Genomic DNA, 15,614 nt, shown 5'->3' with positions numbered 1-15,614 from the left:
TTAAAAGGATTGATGACTGCAGACATCTTATTATATTGTTCGGGCTATATTCCAGTGTGAACAAAGCAGGAAAAAGTAGACTAGAAAAAAAATTCAGTCTCTGCAAGGTCAGATACAGGTTATTGTGGGCTGTAAGCCAATCTTATAGCCAATCAGGATGGAATATGAAAAATCTAAAAGACCCGTTTAGTGTATCTGTAAGAGTAGTGTCCAAAAATGGGTTTCTGCTGGCAAATTGTTATGGGATTTGTGGACTGTTACATCACAGTCCACAGGCAAATCAGAGCACTTGCTTGAGCCTAATTATTCAGAAAACCCCAGACCACAAGAAAATCTACTGCATGTTCAAAGTTCAGAGCTCAGAAAACTGAAATAAGAAATTAAGAACAATTACAAAATGTCACCAGACCTTTAAAAACATGACATGGTCTTACCTTGGAGCGAGCTTTGAAGCTCCTGAAGGCGCTGGTTTTGAAGATGACGCGGTTCCGCTTACACAAGATGAAGGCAACCATGGCGATGACCACCAGCAGTAAGACAACAGGAGTGAGCACTGCCATGATCCACAAGTTGCTGGGCGGCGTCTTCACCACCGCTGCACGCACGCACACGCACACGCACACGCACACACACACACACACACACACACACACACACACACACACACACACACACACACACACACACACACACACACACACACACACACACAAACACACACAATTAATTAGAATCATTATAAACCGTTTAGCCACAAGTGACAACGTTTACACAGTCACAAAGAGGCAGGCAGAGAACGAGTTGACATACAGTACGGTAATAACTCACCTGTTGTAGACGGGCCGTTTACCTTTTTATAACATGTTTGACTTCGTTAAACTGTTCTTGAAAACGGGGCTTATTTAATCTCTCCGCACAACAAGTTTGGATGGAATTTCAAGAGATCACCCACGACATTCTCTCGAAAACAATATTCATATTTCTATGGTTGACGTATAATGTGCTGACTTTCACCAAATAAATGAAATTACAATATTGAACCGAACATCTTGTTGGATATTTTCTTTGGTATTTGTTCACATCTTATTACTATGTTAAAAATGACCTTGTATTTGGTGTACAGGACTGCCCTGTCACCCAGTGATGTTATATCCATATTTGCATGGTATTAATTCTATTATCAGTTGTCATCCACTCCAGATGGAAAAATGTGACGCATGACCTGACAAACAACTTTGCTCTAAAGATGAGAATATAAACACCCTCTCACCCCATGAGATAAAGAGTCAAACAACAGAATCCTAATCACGGACGTGATTAAAAGTCAAAAAGAGGATTCAGACAATCGGACGCTCATGACACTGTACTCTGATAACCACCTATCGACCTATTGCAATTTGACAACTGAATTCTGTATCTATGACATGATTGTCAGTATATATGTACGCGCAAAATGATGTAATGGGGTTCTGAACACTTACAGTACGGAGAATCTCTCTCCTACTGCCTTGACATTTCTTGTAACAAACGCTTGAACCGAAGACTTTACTAAAGATCTGATTGCTTACACGGTTTCCTGTGTCAAATTATTTCAGAGTCTCTTCCTCTCTGGTTTCACCAGAGAGAAATACTTTTGGTTGAATACTTTTGGGTGGTCTTGGTTGATGGAGGTTTCTCACTGATCCAGGAAGAATAGTTAAAGTGGAGTTGTCAATTTAACTCTAACACATCTATCAAAACATTATTGCGTTTCTGCATCTCAATGAGCATTGAGACGCATTGCATTTATGAGGACTGCACAAAATGCAAGACGCATTATGGAAATATGGCAATACAGTTCAAGGTCAGCTGTTCAGCAGCCTGACTGCCTGGGGGTAAAAACTGTTACTGAGACGAGATTTGATGCTCTGGTAGCGTTTTTTGGAGGGGAGTAGTTTGAACAGGGTATTTGCGGGGTGGCTGGTGTCTTCCATGATGTTATGGGCTTTTTTCATACAGCGAGTGGTGTAGATGTTATGGAGATTGGGTAATTCTGTAGTGCCAATGATTTTAGCTGCTGTTTTAATGGTCCTCTGCAACCTCTTGCAATCCTGAGCGGTCGTGTTACCGTACCACACTGTGATACAGCCAGTTAAGACACTTTCAATTATACAGCGATAAAAGTTCACTAGTCCTTTTGTACTGTCGCTGCTGCGCCTTCTTGAGGATGTACTTGGTGTTGAGTGACCATGTGAATGTGTCTGTGATATGTATGCCCAGGAATTTAAAGTTATCAACTATGTCGACAGATGACCCTTTGATGGAAATGGGGGTGTGGATGCCTTTGGACTTCCTAAAGTCTACAATGATTTCTTTGGTCTTATTGGTGTTAAGTGAGAGGTTGTTGTTAACGCACCATAGAGTTAGATCCTCTATCTCCCTCCTATAGGCCCTCTCATCACCGTCGGTTATTAGTCCGATCACTGTGGTATCATCCGCAAATTTAATTATGATGTTATTCTCGTATCTGGCGACACAATCAAACGTAAACAGGCTGTACAGCAGAGGACTGAGGCAGCAGCCTTGGGGCGCACCGGTTCTGGTGAGAATTGTGGATGAGCTTCTCTCTCCTATGCGAACACACTGGGGCCTACCCGTCAGAAAATCAAATAGCCAGTTACAGATGGAGCTGCCCACACCAAGGCCACTGAGTTTCAACACTCAGTGGCCTTGGTGTGGGCAGCTCCATCTGTAACTGGCTATTTGATTTTCTGACGGGTAGGCCCCAGTGTGTTCGAATCCGTTTTAACCTCTGATGAATTTGCATTATGGTCTGGTTCAGGGCATTACGGTTCAATATATAAAACATTATTTGAAGGAAGTTAATTAGCGCCAAGATGCTCCTATACAACAGCAATGTCAAGTCTGTTCTGCTGTATGGATCTGAGAGCTGGAGAGTGGTCAAGACAGACACAAGGAAAATAGAAGTGTTCCATAACAGATGCCTCAGACGTATATGTCAGATCTTTTGGCCGAATAAAATATCAAACAATGAACTGTACAAACAAACAGGGAGCCGGAGCATTACCAAGGACATTACACACAGACGCCTAAGATGGCTATAGGACATGTACTGAGGATGGAGCAGGACTGCACCACAAAGGTGGCCTTAAGATGGACACCACCAGGAAAAAGAAATCCTGGGAGGCCCAAGACCACCTGGCGCAGAACTGTGACACAGGAGCTGGAACAGATTAATCTGTCCTGGGGAGAGGCGCAACATGCTGCCAGGGATCGGATGAAATGGAGAGCGCTCATTGAAGCCTTATGTCCCATTGGGGAGGAAGAGGAGTAAGTAAGTAAGTAATTAGCGCATATGCAGTGGTTGGAGGTGGTCTCGCTACTTGTTGTGCACGCAGGTCGACCCATAGCCATAGGCAGCTTCACCAGCAATTATCACAGTTTCGAGTGGGTAGGTCAACACACAAAAGAAAAGACAAAGGAATAAATAATAGAACATTGCAGTAGTTCTCTCTCTCTCTCTCTCTCACTCTCTCTCTCGTATTTCTATATTGCAGTATTGATACATTTACTTTCCACCACTGCCTATAATCGATCTGAGCTTATGTTCAATGTGCTTACGTTATCAAGTTATGAGCTGTGCCTGTCTCCATATCTTCTTTGTCTTTTGATATTTAGACCAGAAATGTGTAAGATGGGGAATGCAGGTTTTCATAGTAAACTGCGACCTACACAGTCGCAATAAGGCTATTATTTTATAATGGTTCACTAAGATGTGAAGGATGTCTGTGAGTATGTGGGCCATCGGTTACACATCGGTTTTTGGTTGCATAACTAACTATGGAGAAATGATTCCGTCAGAGAATCAGCTCAGAGATAATATTTGAATATGCAGCGCAGGGAGGTTACAACGGTGAAAGTGTGTGTGGTTTCTGTTACACACACACACACATACACAACTGAACTGTCTAAAGCCGTTGTGAAGCTGGTGCTGACGATGCACGTGTCCCTGGCGTGTCTATGACCTTCATCTACGTAGGATGGGCGGTGTTGATGATAATGTGGGGCTTACATAACCAGCCACAGTACATCACCAAGTGTTTCTAGATGTGAGGCAACAGCTCTAGCGAGTGCCCCGCCGTCCGTGCGCCCAAAATCAAATAGATTTGTAACACATCTTTTTCTCTAAAACGTGCCACATGTTGTGAGACACTAAAGCCCGATTAATACTCTATATATTGCATGACCGGATGTCGCTTTGCGGAAAATAACACAAGCTACTTGCTTTTAGATTGGCTATTTTCGGCACACGACGGTGAAGTGTAAAACGCTGCGTCAGCTTACGTTCAGCTTGCACTTGTACGAAGTACCCCAGCGTTCAGCTTGCACTTGTACGAAGTACCCCAGCGTCAGCGCCATGGTCTGCGAGTCCAGAGTGCTCAGGGTCTTGGCCGCGGTGGTGCCGGTGATGGGCGACCCGTTCAGCTGGGTGTAGTAGGTCATCTCGGCTGGGTTCTTGGGCCCCGGCAGCCGCCGCATGCTCACCATCTAGAGGAAAGGGACAGGACAGTAGCATAATGAAAAATAGCTCTCTGGTTCTTTTATTTCCCTGCATTAATGTTGAACGTTTCTTTTCATCCCCAGTTTTATATGCATTATTAGGCAATGAACAAACACCTCATTTGACATGATTGCTTTCTAAAGATGGAGTGCAGCGATTTTTCCCCCCCGCCTTGAATAATGATAATGAGGTGCTATGATCATACTAGGAGGAGGAAGATTAAAATAGAAGAGAAAATGTGTACAGAAAGTCTTAAAATTATGTTTTTATGTGGCCACACCAACAACAGTTCATTAACCCATTCTGACCGGGCACCCATTTTGGTGTTGGCATCATGTCATGCTTTAGCTATTGAAAAATAGCAGATCTACAAGCTCATATCGCGCCACCGAGTGGCGCGCTACGAGCTTGTAGGTCTGCTATTTTTGAAAGATCGAAGACACTTTTAGAATCTGATCTCAGGTCAGAATGGGTTAAGCCATAATCATAATGGCAGAGGGGTTAGGTTAGGGTTATGATGGCAGTTAGGACCCCAAATCACACCTTGGAAAGCATGAGTGTCTATTTCAAACAAAGTGTTTTTTGACTGGAGGGGGTCATATTTTGACAGCAGGAATTTCCTGTCATAATTTGACCCCCCAGTATTAGGATGTATTAGGATGTTGATATTCATTCATCAGCCAACACCCCCCCCCCCCCCCCCCAGAGAGGACGTATAGGGCCTTAGTCCTACTCCTCCTCCCAGCCAATACTCCCCACTGACCCCCCCCCCCCCCCCTTTTGATTTACATCAAAAGGGCATGTGAGCTCAAACCCACAATTCAACATTTTGGTTTTAGGATGTTGATATTCATTTTGTATTCATCCTTTATAGGAGTCATGTCACTAGTGGTGTATTCTTTTTTTGGGTTTTTTTTCCATTTTAAAATACAAGACATATGACCACAAACGAAACATAGGGGATAAAACAAGAGACAAAACAAAACAGTGAACAGAACAAAGGGAAACAAAACAAAACAGACCCTCATAACTATCCACCCGCCCTCGCCCTCCCATGCCCCGGGGGAAACAGAATAAGTTACTGTGCTTGAGATTCATGCATTAAAGTAATTACAATTAAATGCTAGCAATAATGGAAGCAGTGTAACGAAAACAAAAAACTAAACAAATTAAGCTATTTCATTTTCAAATGTATACATACATACATACTGTACATACTGTACATATCTACGTCTACATACATACACAGGTCCGAGCACACATACATGCACGTGCACATATACGCATACTCACAGTAGAGGGGGGGATATTGGAATTAGTTCCTACTTAAATTGTGGTGTATTTTGATTGGGCCTTTTGATTCAAAGGCTTTCAGGAAGAAACCAAAAATACACAGGGAAGACATATTTGAATATTCTAACCACACCTGGGGGTCTATTAGAGTAACGTTAACTCATAGACACATACAACAACACAGAAAAAGTACTAAAATCACGGCACTCCATCTTTGGTTCCATTCGGAGTTACTAGTGTTCCCAATGATCAACCATTTTGTTTTGAACCATAGAGTATATATGAATAGAGAAGGCACCCAGAGGAAACCCTGAGGCGAAATGGACATAGTGGCCAAATGAAGGTATTGCAGCCTGGCCCCAAACACATGAACGCACTGGTCCGTTGACTATCATCGTGCACGTTCACGACGGCAGCACGCTCGTTCGCGTTCGTGCACGTTCAACGGCAGCGCGTTCATGTGTTTGGGGCCAATCCATCCCAGAATGCTCTCTGTTCCTACCCGGAAGGAGGAGTGAAATCGCCTCATGCGCTTTTGAGCAACTTAATGCAAGTGGATGGCAGGAGAACTCGGGTGCCCTCTCTATTCATATATACTCTAAGGGGGGTCCCCAGTGGGGGGTCCCCAGGCCCCGGACCCTGCGTTGAGCATTAAAGCACTGCTTTAATCATCATGAACCAACCACTACAAGAGAACTTCGGGAGAAAGTTGACTCATCTGAAATCTCAATTTCCTGCATGTCAACGTATATCAAACTGAATTTATTTCCTACCCCCCCCCCCCCCCCCCCCCTGTTTTGTGAGACATCACACAGATGAATCAAGTCTGGCGATTTGATTTAGTCACGAAACAGGAGGATGTGTGAATTAAATTGCCGGTTTCTCCCACGCCTGCCTGCAGTGCCTGCCTGCCTGCAGTGCCTGCAGTGCCTGCCTGCCTGCCTGCCTGCCTGCCTGCCTGCCTGCCTGCCTGCCTGCCTGCCTGCCTGCCTGCCTGCCTGCCTGCCTGCCTGCCTGCCTGCCTGCCTGCCTGCCTGCCTGCCTGCCTGCCTGCCTGCCTGCCTGCCTGCCTGCCTGCCTGCCTGCCTGCCTGCCTGCCTGCCTGCCTGCCTGCCTGCCTGCCTGCCTGCCTGCCTGCCTGCCTGCCTGCCTGCCTGCCTGCCTGCCTGCCTGCCTGCCTGCCTGCCTGCCTGCCTGCCTGCCTGCCTGCCTGCCTGCCTGCCTGCCTGCCTGCCTGCCTGCCTGCCTGCCTGCCTGCCTGCCTGCCTGCCTGCCTGCCTGCCTGCCTGCCTGCCTGCCTGCCTGCCTGCCTGCCTGCCTGCCTGCCTGCCTGCCTGCCTGCCTGCCTGCCTGCCTGCCTGCCTGCCTGCCTGCCTGCCTGCCTGCCTGCCTGCCTGCCTGCCTGCCTGCCTGCCTGCCTGCCTGCCTGCCTGCCTGCCTGCCTGCCTGCCTGCCTGCCTGCCTGCCTGCCTGCCTGCCTGCCTGCCTGCCTGCCTGCCTGCCTGCCTGCCTGCCTGCCTGCCTGCCTGCCTGCCTGCCTGCCTGCCTGCCTGCCTGCCTGCCTGCCTGCCTGCCTGCCTGCCTGCCTGCCTGCCTGCCTGCCTGCCTGCCTGCCTGCCTGCCTGCCTGCCTGCCTGCCTGCCTGCCTGCCTGCCTGCCTGCCTGCCTGCCTGCCTGCCTGCCTGCCTGCCTGCCTGCCTGCCTGCCTGCCTGCCTGCCTGCCTGCCTGCCTGCCTGCCTGCCTGCCTGCCTGCCTGCCTGCCTGCCTGCCTGCCTGCCTGCCTGCCTGCCTGCCTGCCTGCCTGCCTGCCTGCCTGCCTGCCTGCCTGCCTGCCTGCCTGCCTGCCTGCCTGCCTGCCTGCCTGCCTGCCTGCCTGCCTGCCTGCCTGCCTGCCTGCCTGCCTGCCTGCCTGCCTGCCTGCCTGCCTGCCTGCCTGCCTGCCTGCCTGCCTGCCTGCCTGCCTGCCTGCCTGCCTGCCTGCCTGCCTGCCTGCCTGCCTGCCTGCCTGCCTGCCTGCCTGCCTGCCTGCCTGCCTGCCTGCCTGCCTGCCTGCCTGCCTGCCTGCCTGCCTGCCTGCCTGCCTGCCTGCCTGCCTGCCTGCCTGCCTGCCTGCCTGCCTGCCTGCCTGCCTGCCTGCCTGCCTGCCTGCCTGCCTGCCTGCCTGCCTGCCTGCCTGCCTGCCTGCCTGCCTGCCTGCCTGCCTGCCTGCCTGCCTGCCTGCCTGCCTGCCTGCCTGCCTGCCTGCCTGCCTGCCTGCCTGCCTGCCTGTCTGCCTGCCTGCCTGCCTGTCTGTCTGTCTGTCTGTCTGTCTGTCTGTCTGTCTGTCTGTCTGTCTGTCTGTCTGTCTGTCTGTCTGTCTGTCTGTCTGTCTGTCTGGTGGCTCTCTGCTGGAGCGCTGCCTCCCAGCCACCAGGAACAGAAGCGTTTATAAAGTGTACCTGGACGGTGTAGCTCCCCACGGTGGTGGCTCTCCTGGAGCGCAGGGCGGCCCTGCTGGAGCCCGGCCTCCCAGCCACCAGGAACAGCTCCGCCAGACGCTGCTCCATCAGGCTGGCGAAGCTCTGGTAGTTGGCCTCCAGGGCGGCGCTGTCCACATCCTGGATGACTGGACGCACAGACAGAGGGTTAGGAGCAGCGCTGGGAAAAAGTACCCACATTATACTCATGTACTTGAGTGAAAGTACAAATGTATTATTGTGGAAACTCAATATAGCGTGCCTTATTTTGATTGACGTATATGATAGTGACCATATTGTAACTGTAATCTACTCATATGACATGCATGAATACTCTCTGTACTTATGTGTACTTATGTATATTATAGGGTTTTGTGCTCACAGTAAACTTGTTTTCCAAGTGTATGAGTATGTGACAGCCTGCACATGATGTCCATGACACCAGGTCAGCATGACCCAGGTCACCGTGATCTGATAAAGTGTTATTGATGGTTAAAGGAGAAACCACGAGATGCCTTAACAGCCACGGGTTGGGTGAGGCATCCCACATTGGCTCAGTAAATTGGCGTTTTGGTAAACAACTTAGGTTTGGCAATAGACTATGATTGTTACTTGATGTTCCAGAACATTCCTCTTATGTAATCATGTGCAATATAAGCCCCGGGAAGAAGATGAGCTGACAGCTAACGGCATCCATCCTTCCCGGGAGTAACTAACTGCTTAGTTTTCAAATAAATGAGACATAGCTTGCGGAGTTAGTTCAGTCAGACATACTCGAGGGAGTTCATGCCGTGCTCAAAGGCACATACTATACTCAAGGGGTTAATATGCTGCATTTCTATGTGGGTGTATAAGTGTGTGCAAGTCCCACACGTCATTCGCTGATGTGGCAGTCAGCTGACCAATCGGGCGGGCTACTTAAGCTCACTAGACCGTATGCTCTTCCTGCCTTCCTCTGCATATGGTTCCTGGTTGTTATGTGATGTTTGCTCCCACCACCACCCCAGCAGCACCGGTGGGCTCTGTTATTTATGCTCCCCATGGGGGGGGTTTAATTGTATATCTATCTCCCTGCTCTTAATGTTTTATGTCGGTGCTTAATCATGCCGAGCAGGGAGAAAATCCAGCAGAGCCGAACACCAAGTCAAATATCATATGCACACTCATTACTCATTCTGTAATAAATATTGGTAAATCTATCCGTGAGTTGTCTGACTGAACTTGTGGAGTGGAGTAAAAGTACAATATTTGGATCCAAGATGTAGTGGAAGTAAAAGTTTTGGAAAATAGAAATAATCAAGTTCAAATACATCAAAATTGTACTTAAGTACAGTACTTGAGTAAATGTAATTGGTTACTTTCCACCACAGACGAGGGAGAGAACAGAGCGTTAGGAGGGAGGGGAGAGGAAGAAAGGATGAAAGAGTAGGAGACATGTTTTGGAAAGAGTGTGGGATGAGAACAGATGTGTGCAGGTAGGAAAAGGAGAGGAATGAAGTGGAGAGGTGAGGAAGAGGGGACAAAAAGACAGCAAGAGAGGGGGCGGCGTTGGTGGCTCAGGGGTAGAGTGGCTGGATGGTAACCGCAAGTTTGCCAGCTCGAACCCGGGCTCCCCCAGAGTCAGTGTCGAAGTGTCCTTGAGCAAGACACTGAACCTCTAATTGTCTCCACCAGCCGAAGGCATGGGGAGAGTATGTTTTGCACTCCGTCCGTCCGTCCGTGTGTCCGTGTGTCCGTGTGTCCGTCCGTGACCAGCTAATCTCAGCCACCGTTAACCCGGTCGATGCCAAATTTTGCACACACACTCCCTGGATGCCAACCATGAACCTCTGCACCAAACTTTCCAGAACGGCCTGTTATAGCGCCACCAGGAGGCCGCTTTGTGCAAAACAAGTTTTTGCACAGTACACCTACAGATTTTGTCCAAACATCACGCAAATTGGTACACAGTCTCTCTAGAGCCATTCAACCAAACCGCTCTTTCAGATTTCTCAGACTCCATCCTGATTGGTTAAGATTGGCTTCCAAAGTTCACAGGAGTGCTCAGTTTCAAACAAAATGCTGCAAATCATGAACACATCGCGAGATTTCCGTGAAATTGTGCACCCACATTCCCACTAGGCCGAGGACGAAATGCCACATGAACAATTTCAACTCAGCCTCAAGGTGGCGCTATAACTGGCCCAAAAGTGTTTTTACCTCTAACTGCACGGATCTGTGGATAACTTTCTATGCCAACTCCCTAGAGGCCAAGGAAAAACCTTTGCCTGGAATTCTTCACATCTGCTCATCCTGGTGGAGACCTGTGCCCAGTAGGGCACTTTTTCTAGTTGCTCCTGATGTGCTAGTTGGTGCCAGCACACCAGTGAATGGTGTGTGAATGGCTGAATGTAAAGCGCCTTGGATAAAGGCGCTATATAAATGAATGTAAAGCGCCTTGGATAAAGGCGCTATATAAATGCACCATTTACCAAGAGAGGGAGGGAGGGAGGGGTTAAAGGTCAAGAGGAAGAAGGGTTGACAAAAAGAAAAAAAGGATTAGGGGAAGAAAGAGATGTGTGGGGGAGAGAGAGAGAGAGAGAGAGAGAGAGAGAGAGAGAGAGAGAGAGAATTCACTTCATTTATAAAACCTAAAATGTTATCTTTCAATGGAGAATTCTTTGTATTGGCTCTTCTAATAAAGTACCACAGACGAAAAACAGTCCAAGTCCAAATTTCATTCTGACCCCTCCACGAAAAGGCCTCGTTGTCCTGAACCCTTATCTATCATTTATACATTATGGATCAATAGTGTGGACTTAAAGGGATTTTTTTTTTAGGTTTTCTAATCTCAATTGCACCCAAAAAACATGAACTTTTAACATTCAGTAGATTTTCTGTGATCTGGGGTTTTCTGGCTCAAACAGGTGCTCCGATTTGCCGGCAGTAAGTGACATCACTTACTGCAAATCCCATATATGTCAATGGGATTTTCCAGCAGATGTCACTGTTTCACTGTGTTGCCTGTTTTCATTGTAGCTCAAAAGGCCCAAAAAACCCCAAAGAAAACTTCAGACCACAGAAAATCCACTGAATGTTCAAAGTTCAGGTTTTTTGGGTGTAATTGAGGTCATAAAACCTAAAAGAAAAAAGAAAAAGAAAAATAAATGAAAATGAATGTCATAAAACCTTTAAGACTGTCTTTCGTCTGTGGCATGCGCATATATACAAATGAGATGTTCAGATGACATTTTCGTCTAAATGTCCTGTTAGTATTAGCAGATTGTTTTTGCGCATCCGGAAAAATATTTTTTCAAAGAGGAAATTACGGTGGACAGCAGAGATCAGCCTGCGCAATGCGATGACTGCGCTGTGCACGCAGAGCTGCCAACCTGCACACATTTTGTGTACCAACCACGCAATTCTAGGTGTCTATACGCCTAGAATTGCGTGGTTGGTACACAAAATGTGTGCAGGTTGGCAGCTCTGCGCACGCACGCACGCACGCACGCACGCACGCACGCACGCACGCACGCACAATAGGAAACGATTTATTCACAGCCAAGCTTGATGTTATTTGAAGTGATCTCTCGCTCTGCTCCAGTCAGGAAGATGTGAATTATACATCAATAGGTTTTCCAGGGAACGAAGTAGAGCTCTACTCACAAATACTGACTGGGAGAGACAGTGATGGAGGAGAGGAGAGGAGAGGAGAGGAGAGGGGAGGGGAGGGGAGGGGAGGGGAGGGGAGGGGAGGGGAGGGGAGGGGAGAGGAGAGGAGAGGAGAGGAGAGGAGAGGAGAGGAGAGGAGAGGAGAGGAGAGGAGAGGAGAGGAGAGGAGAGGAGAGGAGAGGAGAGGAGAGGAGAGGAGAGGAGAGGAGAGGAGAGGAGAGGAGAGGAGAGGAGAGGAGAGATAAAATGTGGCACAGAAAGTGACTTCCATTCTGCTGAATTGCAGAACACTGAGCACAGAGTGCCAAGATGTTTAACCAAATGCTGTTTTGTCACATCAATACCCACCTCTTCAAATCCATCATGGCCCGTAGCACTTGCCCTATAGCCCTGATGACCTTACAGGCGTATACAAAGGCTCAACTTATGTAACTTATAGCATTTGATGTAGACTTAGATAGCATTTTATGTAGACTTATAACATTTTATGTATCAAAGCGCTTTACAATGGTTTATTCATTCATACATTGGGAGGTGAAGCGGCGGACAGTCGACGCCAGCGTCCTCACTTCCCACATTCACACACCGACGGTGGCGAGCTCACACCGACCAACTCATTGGAGGCAATGTAGGGTTCAGTGTCTTGCCCAAGGACACTTCGACATGTGGACAGGAGGAGGAGCCGGGATTCAAACCGCCGCCCCAGGGATCATTGGACGACCTGCTCTACCTCCTGAGCCACAGCCGCCCAACAGTAAGTATAAAGTATACATGCATACATTATATAGATATTCCACTGTTACATTCTGTTATGATTCATGATAACTACTTTTTTATGTATGTGATGTATTGCCATGCTTTTTGTTCTTGCTTAATGTAAATTGCTCTGGATTAAGAGCGTCTGCTAAATGTCTAAATTGTAAATTGTTGTTGATTGCCCAACAATGCAGGTGTGTGTGTGCAATGCATTACTGTAGTTCCTACCTGTGGTCACCCAGTAGTGCTTGGTTGCTGATGATGTGTTGAGATTATGGTATTCCAGGGCTGGAGAGAGAGAGAGAGAGAGAGGGGGGGGGGGGGGGTTACAAAATGCAGAAAAGAGAGCAGTAACATACTGTACAGTAAAAAAAATACTCAAATTCTTTACTCAAGTAAAAGTATCAGTAGAGCCCAGAATTCACTTGAATAAAAGTCTAAAAGTATTGGCATCAAAATGTCCTTTTAAGGTACACTCGCAGAGTTACAGAGCCATTTGGTTCCTAATTATCATGTAGCTGGAACTCTCTCAAGGACCCCTGGGCGTCCCTGGACCCCACTTTGGGAACCACTGTGGGGTCCTGCCACACTATTCGCCAGCAGCTCTCCTGAAATACCTGTCGTTCCTAAATGTCGTTCTCTCTCTCTGCCTGTATTCCAGCTCCTCCAGCGCCTCCCTGTTCACCTCTGTGTCCAATGCCTGTCTCACCTCTCCTGTCTTACCTCATTTGATGTTAATACCTGTTCCACCAGCTGTCTGCCTCTGCATTTATCCTCCAGGCTGGCTATCAGCCCAGTGTATTGTAGGTAATGACACTGCAGCGCAGTGCAGCAGTTGGTTTTGTTGTTGTTGTTGTTGTTGTTGTTGCTGCATGGTATTATCTGACACCGCCACCCACCCTGTAATCTGAGTTCCCAGAGGTTTTGGCCAGCTCCCGCATTACGAACGGGCCGCGAGGCTCGCTGTGTCTGACATACACTAAAAGAATGTATTGTCATCTCCAATTCCATCTTACCATGGGAAATGGAAATGGGAATCAATGGAGGTTCCCAAACATTTCCCCTTCAACAGGTTGTGTCCACAGACGTCCTGGGAATTACCCGTATGTGGTGACCAAGACGTCTGTGGACGTCTTTGTAACAAACAAAAACATTTAAAATGTCTAATAATGACATGGCGTCCATGTGGATCTCTGTCACAATGATCATATTGATCAGGGTCTTGATGGATGTCAAATGGATTGACAGCGTGGAGATGGATCCGAGACTGTATGAATTCACGAAATATGCCAAATTATAAATTAATTGCAATGTTGTAATTGTAGTAACCTAGTATTCGCCGTAATGTTATGTCTACAACAACATGCAGGCAATTAAACAATAACGTGGGTGCATCTGTGCAAACATTGAGCATAGAATAAACAGCCTGACGATGAGGAGAGAGGATGAAGGGGAAAACCTCGGGCTGTCATATATGTTGTTACATTGGGTATACTGACTTCTAATGTCCACACCAATTAGTGTCATAAATACACATTGTTCAATAATGAACTGTGTGGGGAAAAATAGGCTATACACAGTTTTAGTTTACATTCGACCACAATATTTCAGCGTCCTTTATCTCCGCAAATTCAAAATAACGTTTATATTTCCAAGCCGCAAAGCTGCCACTGTCGCCGAGACTTGCATTTGTCATTGTGTGTGTGTGTGTGTGTGTGCTTGCTCGCGTGTGCCGTGTGGTGGTGGTGAGCATGTTTGTGTGTGTGTGTGTGTGTGTGTGTGTGTGTCTATTTTACCCTACGTTAATCAATCATTACTCCTTTCTGCCACATTCACTTTCTTGGGAACGTGCTCTAATGGGAACGTGCTTTCATGTGACAGCACAGCACATCACCTGCAGGTTAGATGGCAGATGCAGTATACGTGAGAGGTTGAAGCGGTAACGCACCCACGACTATAACACGTTACTGAATGGTAAAAGGTAAATAGTTACATATTATTAGTAGCCTCGGAAACCCAGACGTTTTTATTTTCAGGAAGAAGAAAAAAAGTCTGGGAAAAATCCCATTAAATTGTGGCATCAGTAGCGAGAAACGTCTCTCTCTATCTGCTAATTACTGATGGTCTGCAGCCTTATTAATTTGACACATGCACACACACGCACACACACTCTCTCTCTCTCCGTCTCTCTAATTAATCAGGCTCATCTGCTGCAGGTGCGTCTAGTTTCTGGCAGCGGATCCTGTCGGGACTAGCTGCCTATGCCATAGAAAGCATAGGTCTGTTCCAGGCTACATTATTAGTTACTGCAAAACGTAGTTGAGTTATACATTAGTAACGCGTTGTAACACCTTAGTCCCAACACTGGACGTCATGTAGCCTACTTGACAGGGTGCAGCAGATCAACTCAAAAGGCAAAGCTCACTTCACACGATTCTGCATGCAGAATCACAGATAAATCAGATTCATAAACAATGTACAAGACATGCATTCTTATGTATTTTCTTGCTGGCAGACAAGTCATCAAAATGTGTTAATTATTTCGGGATTCCTTGGAAGGAAACAGTTGTTGCTCCCAAAAACAACAAACAAAGACAGGCGAGATAGTGTGGGATGTTTACCCCCGCTGGGTGTTGGCAGCACACACACACACACACAGATACGTATCTGAATTCTGAGCCGTCCAAGCTGAAATTAGTTAATTCAGAGGACATTGACCGTGGACCATGGACTGCCCAAGGCGCAATTTATTCAGCCGATAGATAGTACAGCTGTTTTCCACTACGAAACTTCACAGATGGCATGAAGCATCATGGATCTCATGAAGTAGAAACAACAGAGCTCTTTTAGCCCATGTGCTAAAATGCAGGCCTGTGACGTCACCTCAGTTTCTCAA

The 15,614-nt window shown here is 47.3% G+C and overlaps 1 protein-coding gene across 1 annotated transcript in view; it reads right to left on the bottom strand.

Annotated features, from left to right (window-relative positions):
• kiaa1549la (KIAA1549-like a) overlaps window positions 1–15,614 on the bottom strand; it is a gene marked incomplete at its 5' end in the record, with an annotated part of 99,904 nt that overhangs the window by 41,893 nt on the left and 42,397 nt on the right. The window contains 4 exons of the mRNA XM_083764117.1: window positions 435–595; window positions 4,371–4,548; window positions 8,294–8,460; window positions 12,947–13,006. Of these exons, the coding sequence (XP_083620243.1) occupies window positions 435–595; window positions 4,371–4,548; window positions 8,294–8,460; window positions 12,947–13,006 (566 nt within the window). The remainder of the gene's footprint in view (window positions 1–434; window positions 596–4,370; window positions 4,549–8,293; window positions 8,461–12,946; window positions 13,007–15,614) is intronic.

The sequence above is a fragment of the Protomyctophum parallelum genome, assembly GCF_964188405.1.
Source record: "Protomyctophum parallelum genome assembly, chromosome: 4".
Classification (NCBI taxonomy): Eukaryota; Metazoa; Chordata; class Actinopteri; order Myctophiformes; family Myctophidae; genus Protomyctophum; species Protomyctophum parallelum.
The sequence above is the reverse complement of the archived record's forward strand: the minus strand, read 5'-3'. Positions and strand labels throughout refer to the sequence as shown.